The sequence below is a fragment of the Vipera berus genome, assembly GCF_964194415.1.
Source record: "Vipera berus genome assembly, chromosome: 5".
NCBI lineage: Eukaryota > Metazoa > Chordata > Lepidosauria > Squamata > Viperidae > Vipera > Vipera berus.
The window spans coordinates 23,215,588-23,231,741 of record NC_138207.1 but is presented as its reverse complement, the minus strand read 5'-3'; the positions used below and the strand labels follow the sequence as shown (position 1 = coordinate 23,231,741).

Here is a 16,154-nt window from a genome sequence, read left to right as displayed (position 1 = left end):
ATAAACAGTATCAGATCATAGGGCTAAGCAAGCCTAGATTCAGTGGGTAGCATTTTGAGTTTCTGAATTGGTTCTTTTGCTTCATTTCAGCCTCCTTTATATCATATTAAGATAGGGTATCTTGCTCTAAAACCCACAGAGCCTCAGTTGATAACATTCATGGCTCCAGCAATGTTCTCAGCTGAAGTTAAGCTCATTCTTCAACTTTTATTGTCCTCTCGGTCCTCTGTTCAGCTTATTGAAGCCCAGAGCTCCTGTACAGTTTTTTGTTTAATATGTTTTTTCTACTCCTTCACACAGTCTTTAATCAGATGGTTCTATTACTGTACAACCCACAGGCAATTCCATCAAGAAGAAGAAGAAAAGGGTAATAAGTGTGTTCTGAATAGACTTAGCCACATCTTGAGAAATGAAAAAAAAAAACCAGGGAAGTTTTTTTTTTATTTTTAAAATGAACATATGCTCAGTTTAAAAGTTAAAAGAACGTATTGCCACCATGGTGAATGAAGCAACGTTTCCGCTATATAGGCCAAGATTCAGGTTTTTGATTTGGTAGGACAAGTGGATGCAAGTAATTGTTAATAATGAACTGTAAATGTTGTGACAACTTCCTAGCTTGCAGTAAGAAGAGCAACCCTCAGTAAGGCCTTCACCCCTGTACTGCTTGGAAGTGCTCTGAAGAATAAAGGGGTGCAACCTCTCTTGGATGCTGTTCTGGAGTATCTCCCAAATCCATCAGAAGTGCAGAATTATGCATTATTGAACCAGAAGTAAGTACTAAGAGTGAGTGGAGGAGAAAACGCATACTTATGATATGGTTCCCCTTTAGATGGGATTGTATGGTTGGGAATCTGGGAACTTGTAATTCTAGCTCATTTGAAAGAGCACCAGACTATGAAAAGCCGATCTAGTTTTTATAGACCTTTTCCTAAACAAACAAACAAACATCACCCCAATGACTAAATACCACTTCACCTTGGAGATGATAGAAACTGGGCAATGCAGTTTGCTTTCTTCCAGGATTTTGACTATTAATATTGCTTAAATTGAAATATATGATTCCAGTTATCATTGAAACTCATAATAAACATATAAAACTGTTTTCTTACTCTGTTTTGGGGCAAACTGCATTAAATTTTAAATCAGTGTTAGGGCATTTGGTGGATAGGGGAAGGGGTTAACCATTTTCCTAATAATGAAGAAACATGCAGATGTTTGGAGCCAGGTTTTATAAAACGCTGTCTGTTTTCTCAGGCTGTGAGAAGTCCACGTCACAGAATCACTTATTGCAATTCTTTGTTTCACAAAATAATTTTCCTTGGCATAGAGATATAGTTGTTTTGTGATATCCAAGGCATCTTTATAGAACATCCTACCCTGGGAAATGCCTGCAGATTGACAGCATGGCATGGCCTTGACTCTACGAGCTGCTCAAAGACTAAGAAAAAAAACTTAAGAGTCTGACATTTCAGACAGGTACTTCAGTACCTATTGTCCTCCTCTTTGCTTCTGTTAAACATAAAACTAAATCACGCATGAGAGATATCCTTAGATTTGCAGTACTGCAGAATTTCTTGCCTATAGATAGAAGATATGACTTGGATAGTTTAGCACAGGGGTAGGCAACCTTGGCTCTTTTATGACTCGTGGACTCCAACTCCCAGAATTCCTGGAAAGGCTGTATTTCTCACAATGTTGTTTAAAAAGTAAATTTGAGATCCGTTAGCTTTGTGGCAGATCCAGATTTAAAGCATGGTGTTGACAGATACTTCAAAGTGGCCCACCCCAATTTAAAACTCAAGTGGCTACTACCAAAACCTGGAAAGCCCAGCCAGTTGTGAAGTATGGAATGGGACAGCCTGCTGCAGCCAAATCACTCCGGCCAATTCTCCATGGCCAACTTGCCGCAGCCAACTCACCATGGGACAACTCGCTGCAGGACAATTTAACAATTTAATTTAATTATTTAAAATAAAATATTTTAATTTTAATCATTCACATTTCATTCTTTCCCTGCTTTTGCATCCTTTCTTTAATGATTCTTGTCCCACAGCGAGCTGTCATGTGGCAAGTTGGCCATGGCGAGTTGGCCGCGTTGAATTGTCATAGACCCTTATGCCTCATGTTGAGTATATGTATAAAATCATCTCCTGAGATAATAGATACATCAGTGTAGCTTACAGATGGGAGATCATTAAAAAACTGAATAGCTGCTGGCTATTGAGCTTATTGATACATTAGTGAAGAGGGCTGTATAGAGCTTCAGATTTGATTTGATTTGATTCAGAATGTGCAGGAAGAGAAATGCAACACCTCTCTGATTCATTAAAGCAACACATTGTGACTTCTGCTGAAGCCATACCCTCCTGGAAACAGATGCAGCTGCTTTAATGAGTGACAAGCAGGTGCTGTATTTATACTCCTGTATGATTTGAAGCAGCTTTTCTGATTCAGATCGGAAGCATTGCACAACCCATTCAAACAGCCACGTCATCTGCTGTTGCAATGGTAGCTAGTATAGATGAAGCTTTTTATAGTAGTTGATCATTGGCCAAGAGAGTAGATTATATTTATACCTTCCTGTGTTGATGTTTATTCTATGAGTTACAACATAAAGCATTTGTAGATGTGCATACAATATCGTATGAAGACATTGTTTTGGGAGGGCATCTCCAGAGTACTGGCTTTATAGTTTTTCAGTTCTTTCATACGCAGGATCTGTCAGACACCAAAATAACTGGTACTATTATCTATAGACAATGCTGTTTCCATACCATCTCCAGCTCTCTTACACTACTATTGTCCAACTCCACAGAACCTGATATGGTTGTACAAGCTGCATAGTGCTCAAATACTAATTCTTCATCTTACATAGGTCTTCATAGCTTGTGATAATGTGCATTAAGTTACTCTGTACATTAAAGCTCCACAACAATAACAGATTGATAACTACCTTTAAAATATTGGCATTTAAACTAAATTTTATTTTGTTGAAGGGATAATCCGGACAAATCCAGGATTTTGCTAGGTTCTGCCAGAGATGACTCCCTGCCATTTTTGGGCCTGGCATTTAAACTTGAGGTAAGTTTATATTTTTTAAATAAAATATTTCCAATTATTAGAAAGGTATTTCCTCTATGAAAATCAGTATGGCTGCTAAACTGAGTAGATGTTTAAGGATATATTATGTTGTTTTGAGGGAAAGTCTTACTTTTTTTTTAACCCCCTTTGCTACTTCCAGGCTGGACGTTTTGGGCAGCTGACATATGTTCGTGTTTATCAAGGGATGCTAAAGAAAAGTAGCTATATCTATAACACCAGGACTCAGAAAAAGATACGAGTACAACGATTCGCCCGCATGCACGCAGACAAGCTGGAGGTGAGTGAGGTGTTAAGACATGCTATTTCCAATTTATGCAGCCTTTTTTTCAGCAAGTGAATTCTCCTCCTTAATAAGCAGAAGTAACTCAGGATGCGGTGGCACTGAGTCTGTATCAAAGCAAGGATACTGAAGAGAAGAGTCCCTTATCTGCACAATGGGGACTCCGTTCTTATAACACACACCTTACATTTTCTTTTCTAACTATAGTGGAATGTTCTGTTCTCGGTTTTTCCTCTGGTGACATCTTTCATAGAATAATGAACAGCAAGAGCCCTGAAAGATGAGAACAACTTGGCTTCTCATTGGTTGTCTCCTGCACCCTTGTTCTGGCTCTGCTCAAAAGGAAGGACACCTCGGACTTCCGGTGGCTCCGCGGCGACGGAGACAGCCTTCCCGGGCTGCCCGCGGCTCAGCTGAGTGTTTTTTCGCCCGAAACAGCGCCGATCAGCTGTTCGGGCGAATTTGAAGCCCCCTCCTCGGGAGAAGAGGAGGGGGTGAGGCCCCAGGTAGGGGTTGAGTTCTCCGGGGCCGCCTGAGCTTGGAGCTTGGGCGGCTGAAGGATTGAACTCCCCCGAAGCCTGGGTTGCTCCCAGCTGGCCAGCGTCTCTGCTCCGGATTTCTTGGAGCAGAGCCAGCCGTCTGCGACCACCCCTGCCTGAAGAAAGGACTATGGATTAAAAGGAGCAGGCAGAGCGGTACAAGAGGAAAAGGTGAAGAGGATTATTTTATTTTACTCTCGAGCTTGATGGACTTTTTAAACTTTAAGTGAAAGTGCGTCACAATTGAAAGTTAAAGATGGCGACTAAACCTCCCCCTAAAACTCTTCGGAGTGGTGGATCTTCTCCGGTGCAACAATCATCGTTACAGGCGTTGCATCCTCCTGATGTATTGACACCGAAGGATTTACGAGATGCTTTGGATAAACATGCTCAGGTACTTTTGGAATCAATTAACCAATCAATGGGTGATAAATTTGCACAGATGGAGGAGAAATTGGAGAAACTGGAGGAGAGAATAGAAGAGAGGATGGAGCAGAAGTGCAGCGTGATGAAGGTAGACATTTTGTCCAAAGTGCATAAAGTGGCGGAATGTGTGGAAGATTTGGATGAAAAAGTGGATGATTTGATTCAAAAGAATGCCATATTAGAAACAAAAGTACGGGAGAATGAAGATTTAAGAGATAAAATGGAAAGAGAATTAAGTCTTGCTCAATATCACCAGATGCAGTTTGCTGTTAGAATTAGAGGCTTAAAAGAGAATACTAAGGAAGATTTAAAGCAGCTGGTTTCTGAGGCTCTTGAAGTGGTACTGAATCAGCCAGCATCTGAAATAAGAGAAGGTATGGATAAAGTGTTTCGTGTGAACTCATGGATTGCTAGACAGAGAAAGTTGCCTAGAGATGTGGTGGTTTACTTTGCTAAAAGAGAAATTAGAGATGAAGTTATACAAGCTGCCTATGATGCTAAAGTTGTGATTGCTGATCAAGAAGTCTTGGTTTTAAAAGAAATTCCTCCAAAGATTTTAAGGAGAAGGAAGGATTTTACATTTCTTGTGCAAGAGCTCAAGCAACGAGATATAAGGTTCAGATGGGAGATTCCAGAGGGGCTGATGGTGATGTATGAAGGTAAAAGGTATCGGCTGATTACTGTGAAGCAAGCGCGTGACTTCTACAATAACGTTTTAAAAGCAACCCCATTAACACTTCTGGAAGCTGCAAAGGGATCTGGAGAAGGAGAACATCAGGAGGTTGAAATAGAGGAAAACGGTGCTGGAGGAGATCAAGCTATAACTTCTTTGGATGATCCTAGAGAGCAAAGGGTAACGCGTGCTGCTTTAAAACGAGCAAAGAAAATAAAAGAACAAGACCAGCAAAAGTTTTTGGAACTTTCACAACGTACTTACAGCCAAGCAGTGGGAGGAGCACGGCCTAAAGAAGATAGTCCTGTCAAAGTAGTGCTCCAAGAGCTTTGGGAGGATATGCATGGCAACTAAATTTTTAACTTGGAACGTTAATGGACTAAATTCACCACAGAAGAGGAAGAAAGTTTTTCAATATTTAAAACAATTCAAGATAGATGTTATATGTTTGCAAGAAACGCATATTAGAGTTTTGGATCAAAAGTATTTATCGAATTCAAGGTTGGGTACGCAATTTGTCGCTTCTGCAATGAATAAGAAAAATGGAGTGGTTGTTTATGTTAAAAGTGCCTTAACAGCAGACTTAATTGAAGCAGATAAGCTTGGAAGATACGTTATGATAGAGCTGCTGTTAGAAGGTAAAAAGACGCTTTTAGTTGGACTATATGCACCTAATCAACAACAAGCTGACTTTTTTAGTTTGCTTCACACAAAGCTTACCCAGTTGGATTATAAATCTTTTATTTTTATGGGGGATTGGAATGGTGTTTTGGATGTACAGATGGACAAGGCTGGAGCTTTTAAGCGCATTCCAAGTCATGCTAGACTGCCTAAATCTTTTTTTGAAATGAAGGATGACTTGGAATTGCGAGATATTTGGCGTGAGAGACACTTGCAGGAAAAGGATTACACTTTTTATTCTGATAGACATCAATCTTTTTCGAGGATTGATTTTATTTTGTTGACTAATGATTTTTTTTTGAGGACTAAAAAGGTGAAGATTTGTGCAAGAACTATCTCTGATCATAGTCCAGTTTGGTTAGAGATTGATAAGGAGAAAAGGGATAGGCGCTCGTGGCGCGTCAATGAGAATTTGTTTAGAAATCAGAGAAATGTGGAGGAATGCAAACAGCGGATGAAGGATTTTTTTGAAATTAATATGAACAAGGGTACCTCTATGGATATGGTCTGGGATGCTAGCAAGGCCTACATGAGAGGGGTGTTGATATATATGAAAAATAAACATAGACGTGCTGTGGAAGCTAGGAGGAAAGAACTGGAGAATGAAATAAAGGAAAAAGAAAAGGCTTTGATTTTGAACTCAGAGGATGTGAAGACTAAGGAGGCTATTAAACTGTTAAGAGGACAATTTGATAAATTAATGGCTGACCAAGTGGCAACCAATCTGCGGTTTGCCAGGCATAATACTTTTTGTAACGCTAATAAACCAGGTAGATGGTTAGCTTATAGATTGAGGAAAAAACAAAGGGCTTCTAATATAGATAAGATTGAGCATAAAGGAAGGGTTGTGTTTCAACAGGATCTTATCAAGGACGCTTTTGTGGATTTTTATTCTAAACTATATGCTAAGGAGAAAATTAATGAAAAAGACATTGATATATATTTGGAGAATGCTAGCATCCCGGTTCTTACGCAAGTACAAAAAGAGGGGATTAATCAATTGATTACAGAAGAAGAAATTTTTACAGCAATTAAGGAACTGAAGGTGGATAAAGCACCAGGTACGGATGGTTTGACTGCAGCCTATCACAAAAATTTACAATTAGAGATGATAAAACCGTTAAAGGAACTGTTCCAGACAATCCAGAGGGGGGGAAAGGTGCCACCGTCTTGGAGAACAGCTTTTATTTCCTTGATTCCGAAGGAAGACCAAGATGCTACTCAAGTTAAAAATTACAGACCGATATCGCTTTTAAATACAGATTACAAGATATTTGCTAAGGTTTTGGCTAGTAGACTGATGAGGGTTCTGCAACAGGTGATTCATGGGGACCAAACAGGATTTATTAGTGGTAGGCAAATGAAAAATAATGTGAGGCATATAGTTGATGTGTTAGAGTTTTTGGAAAGGAACAACCAGATATCTGCGGCGCTAATTTTTTTAGATGCTGAAAAAGCTTTTGGTCAATTGAATTGGCAATTTTTGTTGAAAGTTTTAGATAAAATGGATTTTGGGGAAAATTTTGTGCAACCGATCAGGGCATTATATCAAAAACAAACTGCCCGAATTATAGTTAATAATAGTTTGACAGAAGCATGTAATATTGAGAAGGGCACAAGGCAAGGGTGTCCGTTATCGCCCTTGTTATTTGTGTTAACATTAGAGATATTATTGACTAAAATACGGAATTCGGAAAAAATTAAGGGGATACAAATTAGAGATCAGGATTATAGATTGAGAGCATTCGCAGATGATCTGGTTGTTACAGTGACTCAGCCAGAGAACTCTGTTGTGGACCTGATGGAGATAATAACACAATATGGGAAGGTTTCTGGATTTAAAGTTAATACACAGAAAACCAAAATTTTGGCCAGAAATATGACAGTTTCGCAAAAGGCTCTCTTAGAAGGACTAACTGGATTTGAGATTGTTAAAAGGGTTAAATATTTGGGGGTGCTTTTGTCGCCCTCTAATACAAAGTTATATAAAAATAATTATGAAAAACTATGGGGGAGAATTCAAAAAGAATTGGAGAGTTGGGAAAAATTGCAATTGTCTTTGTTGGGACGGATTGCAGCAGTGAAAATGAATGTCCTGCCTAAATTTTTATTTTTATTTCAAATGATACCGATTCTTAAGAAAGATTCTAATTTGGAGGAATGGCAGCGAGGTATCAATAAATTTGTGTGGGCAGGGAAAAAGCCACGAGTTAAACTTAAGATTATGCAGGATACTCGTGAGAGAGGTGGGCTTAAAATGCCCAATTTTAAATTATATTATGAAGCTGCTGCATTAGTAGGAATAAGTGATTGGATTAATTTGACACAAGAGAGATTATTAAATCTTGAGGGCCATGACTTGTTGTTTGGCTGGCATGCATATTTGTTGTATGATAAGAAGGTAGACAATGTGTTTAGAGTGCATATTTTAAGACAGGCATTGCTGAGAGTCTGGAAGAAGTATAGACATAAGTTAGATTGCAAGATACCACTATGGGCAATTCCAAAACACGCAATAGAAAATATACATGCTGGTTTCAAACATGATGTGACTACGTACAAGGAGATCCTAAGTTTGGAAAGAAATGTCTGGTGTTTGAAATCATATAGCCTCTTGCGAGAAGAGAAGGTTGTTCAAAACTGGTTTCAATATACTCAGTTACGGGCCAGGTGGAAAGAAGACCAGAAAAATGGTTTTACAATGACTGATGAAAATTTGATAAAGCAAATTAGAAATCAGGGATCCGCACATATTAAACGGATATATCTTGCGCTGATAGAGATTGATTCGGAAACAGAACTTGTTAAGGATTGTATGATAAAATGGGCCCAAAACATCCAGGAAGTTATCAAAATGGACACGTGGGAAAAGATTTGGGTGAGGAACGTAAAATTCACACAAGCTCAAAATCTAAGAGAGAACTTTTACAAAATGTTTTATAGATGGCATCTAGATCCTAAAAAGCTTGCAAGTATGTATCCGAATTATCAGCCTAAATGTTGGAGGTGCGGTGATGAAGACGCAACATATTTTCACATATGGTGGACTTGTAAAAAGGTTAAGGCTTTTTGGATAAAAGTCTGGTGGAACATGCAGAAGATTTTTAAACAGAGGATAAAGTTTTGTCCGCAACTTTTTTTGTTGGGAATAATTACAGATGCTACAGTTGTGGACACTAAGTTGATGTTGAATTTTATTACGGCAGCAAGACTTTTGATAGGTCAGTATTGGAAGAAAGAGGAACTGCCGACCATAGAAGAGTGGACTTTAAAGGTTTCCGACCTGGCAGAAATGGCGAAGATTTCGGCCTATTTGAAAGATCACTCGCAAGAACGCTATATTATGGAATGGAGAAAATGGATTGAGTTTATCCAGAACAAGTATAGGGTTAAGAAGTTTTATGTAGCATTTGAATGAGTCTTCCTTCTTTTTTTCTTTTTTTCTTTTAGTTTTTTTTATATATATTCAATATTACTAAGGTTTGTTTTATCCTATATAAGCTAGAGAGTGATGGATTTTAGAGTTTATAGTTGTTAGTATATGGTTGTTTATGATTGTTTTTTTTATATACCTTGTATTTAGCTCTGGGAAGTCGGGGGGGGGAGGGGGGGAGGGGGGAGAGGTAGGGGGGGAGGGAGAAGGGAGGGGGAGGGGGGGTTTTAAAGGAAAATTGTATGTTAAAACTTTTCAATTAAAAAAAAAAAGGAAGGACACCTCCTCTTTAAATAATACATCATTTTACATGTATATTGTGGGCCAGAGGTTCCCAACCTATGGGCTGCAGCCCACTGCCTGACTGTGGCCTCTTGGCCACCGGGCCGCATGAGTGGCTAGCCAGTGCGCACAGACGTGTACATGTGCTTATAAGATAAGATAACCTTTATTGTCATTTTTTTACTGTGGGCACAACAGCACACATCAAAAATGAAATTTAGTTGCCCGCTCTCAAAGTGAAACACATACATGACACACACCTAAACATACTATATACAACATATGTACAGACCCACACCCCTATATATTCATAACAAATAATTATGAAATACTGTCCATCTTGAATATATAACGGAAGGAGGAAGCTTGAGAATTCACAAGGTTAATGCCATATGGACTGAAACTATGGAATAATGCTGTATGGAATGAAACTCCCTTGCACTGGCACTAGCCTCACCACGAGCCTCACACCAGCGCTAGCAGCCCCATTTGTGGAGCGTGCATGCTCGCAGCCCTGTTTGCACGCACACGCAGCCAGATTTGTGTGTGCGCACATGCACACATAAAGGTGCCTGCCCCTTCCTTTCTCACCGGGTGTTGTGATTCAGCATCAGCCTGTGATACCAGCAGCTGAGTCTGATGATTCTGAAGAGGAGGAGGAGGGGGGGTTTGGAGAGCCTTTGGTATCAGAGGGAGGCTCTGATGCACTGCAGGACTCTCAGCCTGGCCCCTCCCATCATGTTCTTCATCAGACTCAGCCGTGTGAGCACGAGGTATTAGACGTAGATGATTCACAGCTGGATCTGTTCAGGGACGCTAGGAGCAGGAGGCAATCCAGCAGAGTAGAACAGAGAAAGGCAATGAGGCAACTTGGTGAGAGGAGGAGAAGGCAATGAGAAGCCACGCCTTGGGACTGCTGATAAAAGGGGAAGGTGTGGGAGGTGCTGGTTGCTGAAGGCAACCGTTTGAAGATCTTCTGCTAGAGTCCTGGTCTGTTATTCCTGTTTAACTCTTGTTTGAACTTTTGGTTTAACTCTTGTTTGCACTTTTGATTTCTTTGTAAATAAATTTGGTTGGTTTTTTCCAGACTGTTGACTATAAAAAGGGGTTGTCCCTGACATTAAAATAGGGCCAGTCGTAGGCTGGAACAGAACACTGGGCCGCCAACCAAGAAAGGTTGGGGACCCCTGTTGTAGGCGAAAGAGATTCCAAAATGTAAAAACACAAAGGAAGCTATATTATGTATAATGTGTGGGGTGTAAAAGTATTTTGCTCTAATTTGCCTATCTGCTTTTTTGGTGCCTTGGTTCTTCTCCATGGAGAGGAATTGTTTCTCAGCTGAATAGAGGAGGAGGAAGAAGAAGAGGGGATGATGATTCATCAGACAGTTGGCAAGAACTTCGAGTTTATTCATTTAACATAGCTTCCTGCTGCTCTAGAAGATCAGTTGATGCTTCATCACTGATCGTCCTCTTTTTTCAAAGGGAGTTCATCACTCTCCAAGACATGTTCCACTGTTCACTCATGCCACATACGTAATATAATAAGTATCTAAAATATTGTTTTATTTTGCTAGGATGTGGACGAGGTTTATGCAGGGGATATCTGTGCATTTTTTGGCATTGATTGTGCTAGTGGAGATACATTCACAGAGAAAGACCATACTGACCTTTCTATGGTAAGTTGTTGCAGCTTTTTTTTTGTTTAAGTCTTAAAAATTTGGTTCCAGTTTTCCCTATCTATAAATGTGAATTTTTCAAAGGAGATTTTGAACATTTCAAATTGTGTGCATGTGTGTGTGTGTGTGTCTTCCCTTTCCTAGTCCAAAACATACATTTGTGTATGTGCATTTATCTATCAATATATTAGCCTGCTTTATACCAGCTTTTGAAAACACAAGACATAAATATATTAACCTTATAGAAACAGAAGTTCTGCACTCTGATAGAGTAGGAATAAGAAGAAACAAATCATGTAGTGAATCTTTCTTATGTTTTGTCTTAAAAACAGTCAGGGTGTGGGGATGTATTGGATTAGGACCAAAGAGACCCAAGTTCAAATCCACCTTCACACAAGGAAACTCACTGGATGTCTTTGGAACAACCACTCATAGAGTTGTTGTAAGACAAGGAGGAAGTTCCTTATTGAGTTCCTGGAAGAAAAGTAGGGTACAACTCAATTAGGTAGATATATAGATGAACATAAACCATTCTTTATATATAAGGTAATATGACTTTCTCTAAGAGGAAAGTGTTTGGATAACCTGCTTTGGAAAACATTCCTAAGATTCGGAAAGAGGCATGAGTGTTTTCTCTGAGCTCCTTGTGAAAATTGGTGTGAGTAAACAAGGGAAATCACACATTCTGCTTATTCTATTGTTAGTCTGTTTTTAGCTTTCCCTGTACAGTGAAGAAAGTTGTTTTGTTTATTACTGTTGTTATTATCATCATCATTATCATTATTATAATAAATAATAATGTAATAAGTTGGGAAGTAAAAGCCTGGGGCATGCTTCCAGTGTCTCATTTCTCCCTCTTCCCAGGCCTTAAATAAATTCCAATAAATAAACATCACCGACACAGTTCCTGGAGGAATTAATTCATATCTCATAGCAGTTGAGATAGTTTTTGAAGATCTTAAACCAGTTAAGTTTGCAATGTTATCAGCCCACATTCAGTTAATCCCAACTCCCTCAAAAGCATAAAAATGAACCTTTAAGTCAAGTTTAATTCCTGTTGTTTTCCTGACTACATATGTTCGTGTAGCTTTCATAGCGACACTAGTGGTTTGCCATTGTCTTCTTCCAGTAATTTTGTTTAACCTTCAGGTCTCCCCTGTAGTCGGGATTTTTTTCTTAATAATCTCATGTCTGAATATGGCCAAGTCCTACCCTGCTCAGCTTCTCTTGACATACTGTTGTCAACCAGGTTGGCCAGGTAATGCCACTCCATGAGCCTAATAAACAAACTTCAATTACATATGTGTTTCTCTCAGGTCTTTTATTTGTATTATGTCTCACAATGTGGTATATGAAGTTCTTGTATTTCAGCTTTTATTTGAAGAGGTCTTTTTTATTAAACTAAACATATTCATACGATTGCAATAGATAAGAGTAATATGAAAGGTGTGGCATTTTGTAGATATACTTTTATAGAATGAAAAAAATGAAATCTCTGAACTTTTATATATGTGATTTAATTGATACATTTTAATCAAGTGTGAAAAAGATTGACAGCTTTTTCATTGATAGGTAGTAGCAAAACTAATCAATAAGTTGCACAGCTGTAATTACAACTGAGGGTGGAGGCAAAAGGGAGAATATTGTTTCCTAGTTGCAAGCATTGTTCTATATTTAGTTCTTGAATATAACAATAATTCCCTCATTAACTCATATATGCTGCAGATTTGTAACAAAACTTATGGTTAGTCATGAATGTCCCAGATTCTGCAAATTGCTGTGTCCTAGTTATTTCTCCAATGGCTGCTGCAGAACTTGTTTTATGATATAACTTTTGTCCTTGTTAATGAGACAGTCCTGAAATATTATTTTTTGGGGCTAGTTTTAAATTTGGTTGGTTGTTGGTGAATACATGCTGCAAGCAAGCCTCCATGGCCAGCAATAAACTAGTAACCTAAAAGGATCCATTCTCTTCATGCATGCTATAATTCAAAGCTCTTGGTGTCTATTTTTTTTTAATCCCATTTATATCCCGCCCTTCTCCGAAGACTCAGGGCGGCTTACAATCTAAAGCACAAATCAATGTGCTTAGCAATAGCCTTCATTCTATGTACATGCCTGCTTATTAGGGCTTTCGCCCCCCCCCCCAAGTGGCATTATTACAAAGTCAGCTTATTGCCCCCAACAATCTGGGTCCTCATTTTACCCACCTTGGAAGGATGGAAGGCTGAGTCAACCTATTTAATTAGATTTTCCCATTTCCCCTCCATGAAGTCTACAGATTTGATCCTATAATGCAAGATGGTAGTACCCCAAGTCACACCCACCAAAATAGATGAATTTCAGCAGCTTGATTTCATGTTTTCAGGAGTTATGTAATGTTTGGAGTAGGAACAGTTTGTATCCTAGAAGCCTTTCACCTGAACTTCCCCAAATCACAGATAAAAATAATTAGCTTTATTGTTTCCAGTAACAATATAGAATCATGAAATGGCCCCCAACTTTTCAAATATTATATAGTCCTGCAATAGTAAGGATCTAACACTGGACATTTTGAATTATAGGTGATGCAGGAAGACAGTACAGTGATATTCTAATAACTATAGCCTGTTTGAATAATATAATGGGTATGAAACACATGCCTTCATTGATTTGTTTTTAATCTTTGGAAGACCTTGTCTACCAGCAGCGATGATTTCTAGAAAGTTTATATTGTGAAATTGTTTCTATGGACTCTCTTTATAGGAACCCATTCATGTACCTGATCCTGTTGTTTCCGTAACAATGAAGCCAGTCAACAAGGTAGGGATCTGAAGTAAAAAAACCAACAACTGGTGGAATAAATTATGTGTGATCTGATTGGGGCTTTTTGATAGTAGTGGGCAAGAGTATGGTGGCATTTCTGCCATTAAAATGTAATTGAAACATTTCAGTACAGAAGCTGTTTTTCTGCTACAGATTCTCCTTGCTTAACAATGGTAACTGCAAGTGGAATTTCCATTGCTAAGCAGTGCAGTCACAAAGCTCAACATTATGTGACCGCATTGCTTAGCAACATCAATCCTGGTAGCCCCTGTTGCTGTCATTACGTGAGGATTCCAGTTCTCTAACTTGAGGACCTCATGTGACTAGGACTAGGACAAACAGTGGGGAAGCCAAGCAGGAGGCTGAAAATCCTGGTCACAAAGTCTTTCCTTTGGTGGCTTGCAAGCAGACCAGGGGGCAGGTGAATGCTATAAATTGCAAAAGGATGCTGCAACGAGGTGTGAGCATGGTGGGTGGTGGAGGGGTTGCAGCAGACACTGAGCAGGCAGGTGAGATGTGGCGAGCTGCATTACAGACTGAGATCCCTGGGCTCATGTACTCCATAGCAGAGCTCCTCAATAGAAAAAGCAGCCGGAGTGACTTATGGGAGCAACTTGCAACCTTTACTACTGGCTTCCCTATTGATTTTGCTTGTGGGAAGTCAGTAGGGAAAGTCACAAATGGCAATCACGTGACCACAGGATGCTGCAACAGTCTCAAGTGTGAGCCAGTTACCAATCACCCACATCGTGATCATGTGGACCACAGGGGTGCTGTGTCCAGAACTTGGAGGATCAATCAAAACTACCACTCGCTCAGTGCCATAATTTCAGTGATAAGTGGTCATTTTGAGTACCCTCTATAAACATTTGATAGGCTTGATGTCTTAAAATGTCGGTATGATTTTTTTTTACATTCCTAATTGTGTTCCCAGATAAGTTAACATGACCCCAAGTGAGAAATTCTCCATTTGTAGCAAGTATGTTTATGTTCTCCTCCAGAATAAGCCTCGATTGAAACTCAGCTTTTTGAACTGTTAAATTATTCAGTGAATGGAAAAATGTGGATTTATTCTTTCGGATTTTGTATTGTAGTGCCTCACATATAATCAGATTCTCTATCAGTTGAGATTTGTTGTTGCTGTGTTGGCTTTCCTACTGTGCAGTGGCTTCTCTGCCTGAACCCCTTAAGGCTGTTGATTAAATTTCCCATATATGTGTGGAGTCGGGAGACTTTAACTTGCCCCATGTTGGTCCAGAGTTTGAAGCAGCTTGGCTCTTCGTGGCCAGCATGACAACTATGAACTTTCCCCAGGCCTTCAAGATTGTGACATACTAGATTGTTTTGTTGTCATGATTTGGAATAAGCAGGTAATGATGGCCCTGAATTGGACAGCTCTTTGCCTATTTACTGATTTGACCTACCTCAAAGGCTGATACAGTGTCATGTTGTGGGACTCCTTGGGTGTGGCTTCTTTAGTGCTGCTCCTAAGTTTGGAACAGCATTCCCTCTGAGGCTTGTTTGGCCCTGACCCTGCTGACCTTCAGAAAAGCATGATCAGTTTTAATGTTTTCTCAGCAGAGCAATTGTGAATCGGCTGATTGTTTCCTATTTGAATTTGGGACATCTTAAATCATGTTTTTAATCCACTGTTTAGTACTTTGAGTCACTTTGATTAGGTAGCCATATAAACTGAATAAATATTCTCTCTCTTTTTAGAATGATGACAAGTTTGCCAAAGGCATTAACCGTTTTGTAAGAGAAGATCCCACTTTCCGAGTCCATTTTGACACTGAGAGCAAAGAGACGATTGTTTCAGGAATGGGAGAACTACACCTGGAAATCTATGCTCAGGTGAGTATTAAACTTTACACTGGGAAGTATGCCGTTCTACTGTCACTGACAAAAACATTTCTTTAATCTGGCCTGTTGGAACCTAGTACAGTTACGGGTTCCATATCTCACCAAATAAATCAATATCTCCTGCTATCAGTTTCTTGTATTATGGTATTTGAAGATCAGGTTTCCATTTTTAGAGCATTTGAAGGAATGTATTTTTACTAAAGAAAGATATATATACTTACACATTAGGAGGCAGCGTTGCATCTGTTACATAGATAAGATACTCTGTTTAGGGAGAAATCAAAGTATCTTTTGCCTTTCCAATTTTAGCTTGCATTTGTTTCACTGATAGCATTGTTGGAATTCTACTGTTTAATAGAGTGTTAAGTTAGGCTGTTTAGCCAAGATATATC

At 39.2% G+C, this 16,154-nt stretch overlaps 1 protein-coding gene across 2 annotated transcripts in view; it reads left to right on the top strand.

The window, feature by feature from the left end:
- GFM1 (G elongation factor mitochondrial 1) overlaps positions 1-16,154 on the top strand; it is a 51,355-nt gene that overhangs the window by 17,138 nt on the left and 18,063 nt on the right. For both annotated transcript variants that reach the window (XM_081329006.1, XM_081329007.1), the window contains exons 7-12: positions 616-770; positions 2,997-3,081; positions 3,242-3,379; positions 10,993-11,094; positions 13,840-13,896; positions 15,619-15,753. In XM_081329006.1, coding sequence (XP_081185132.1) covers positions 616-770; positions 2,997-3,081; positions 3,242-3,379; positions 10,993-11,094; positions 13,840-13,896; positions 15,619-15,753 — 672 coding nt within the window. The remainder of the gene's footprint in view (positions 1-615; positions 771-2,996; positions 3,082-3,241; positions 3,380-10,992; positions 11,095-13,839; positions 13,897-15,618; positions 15,754-16,154) is intronic.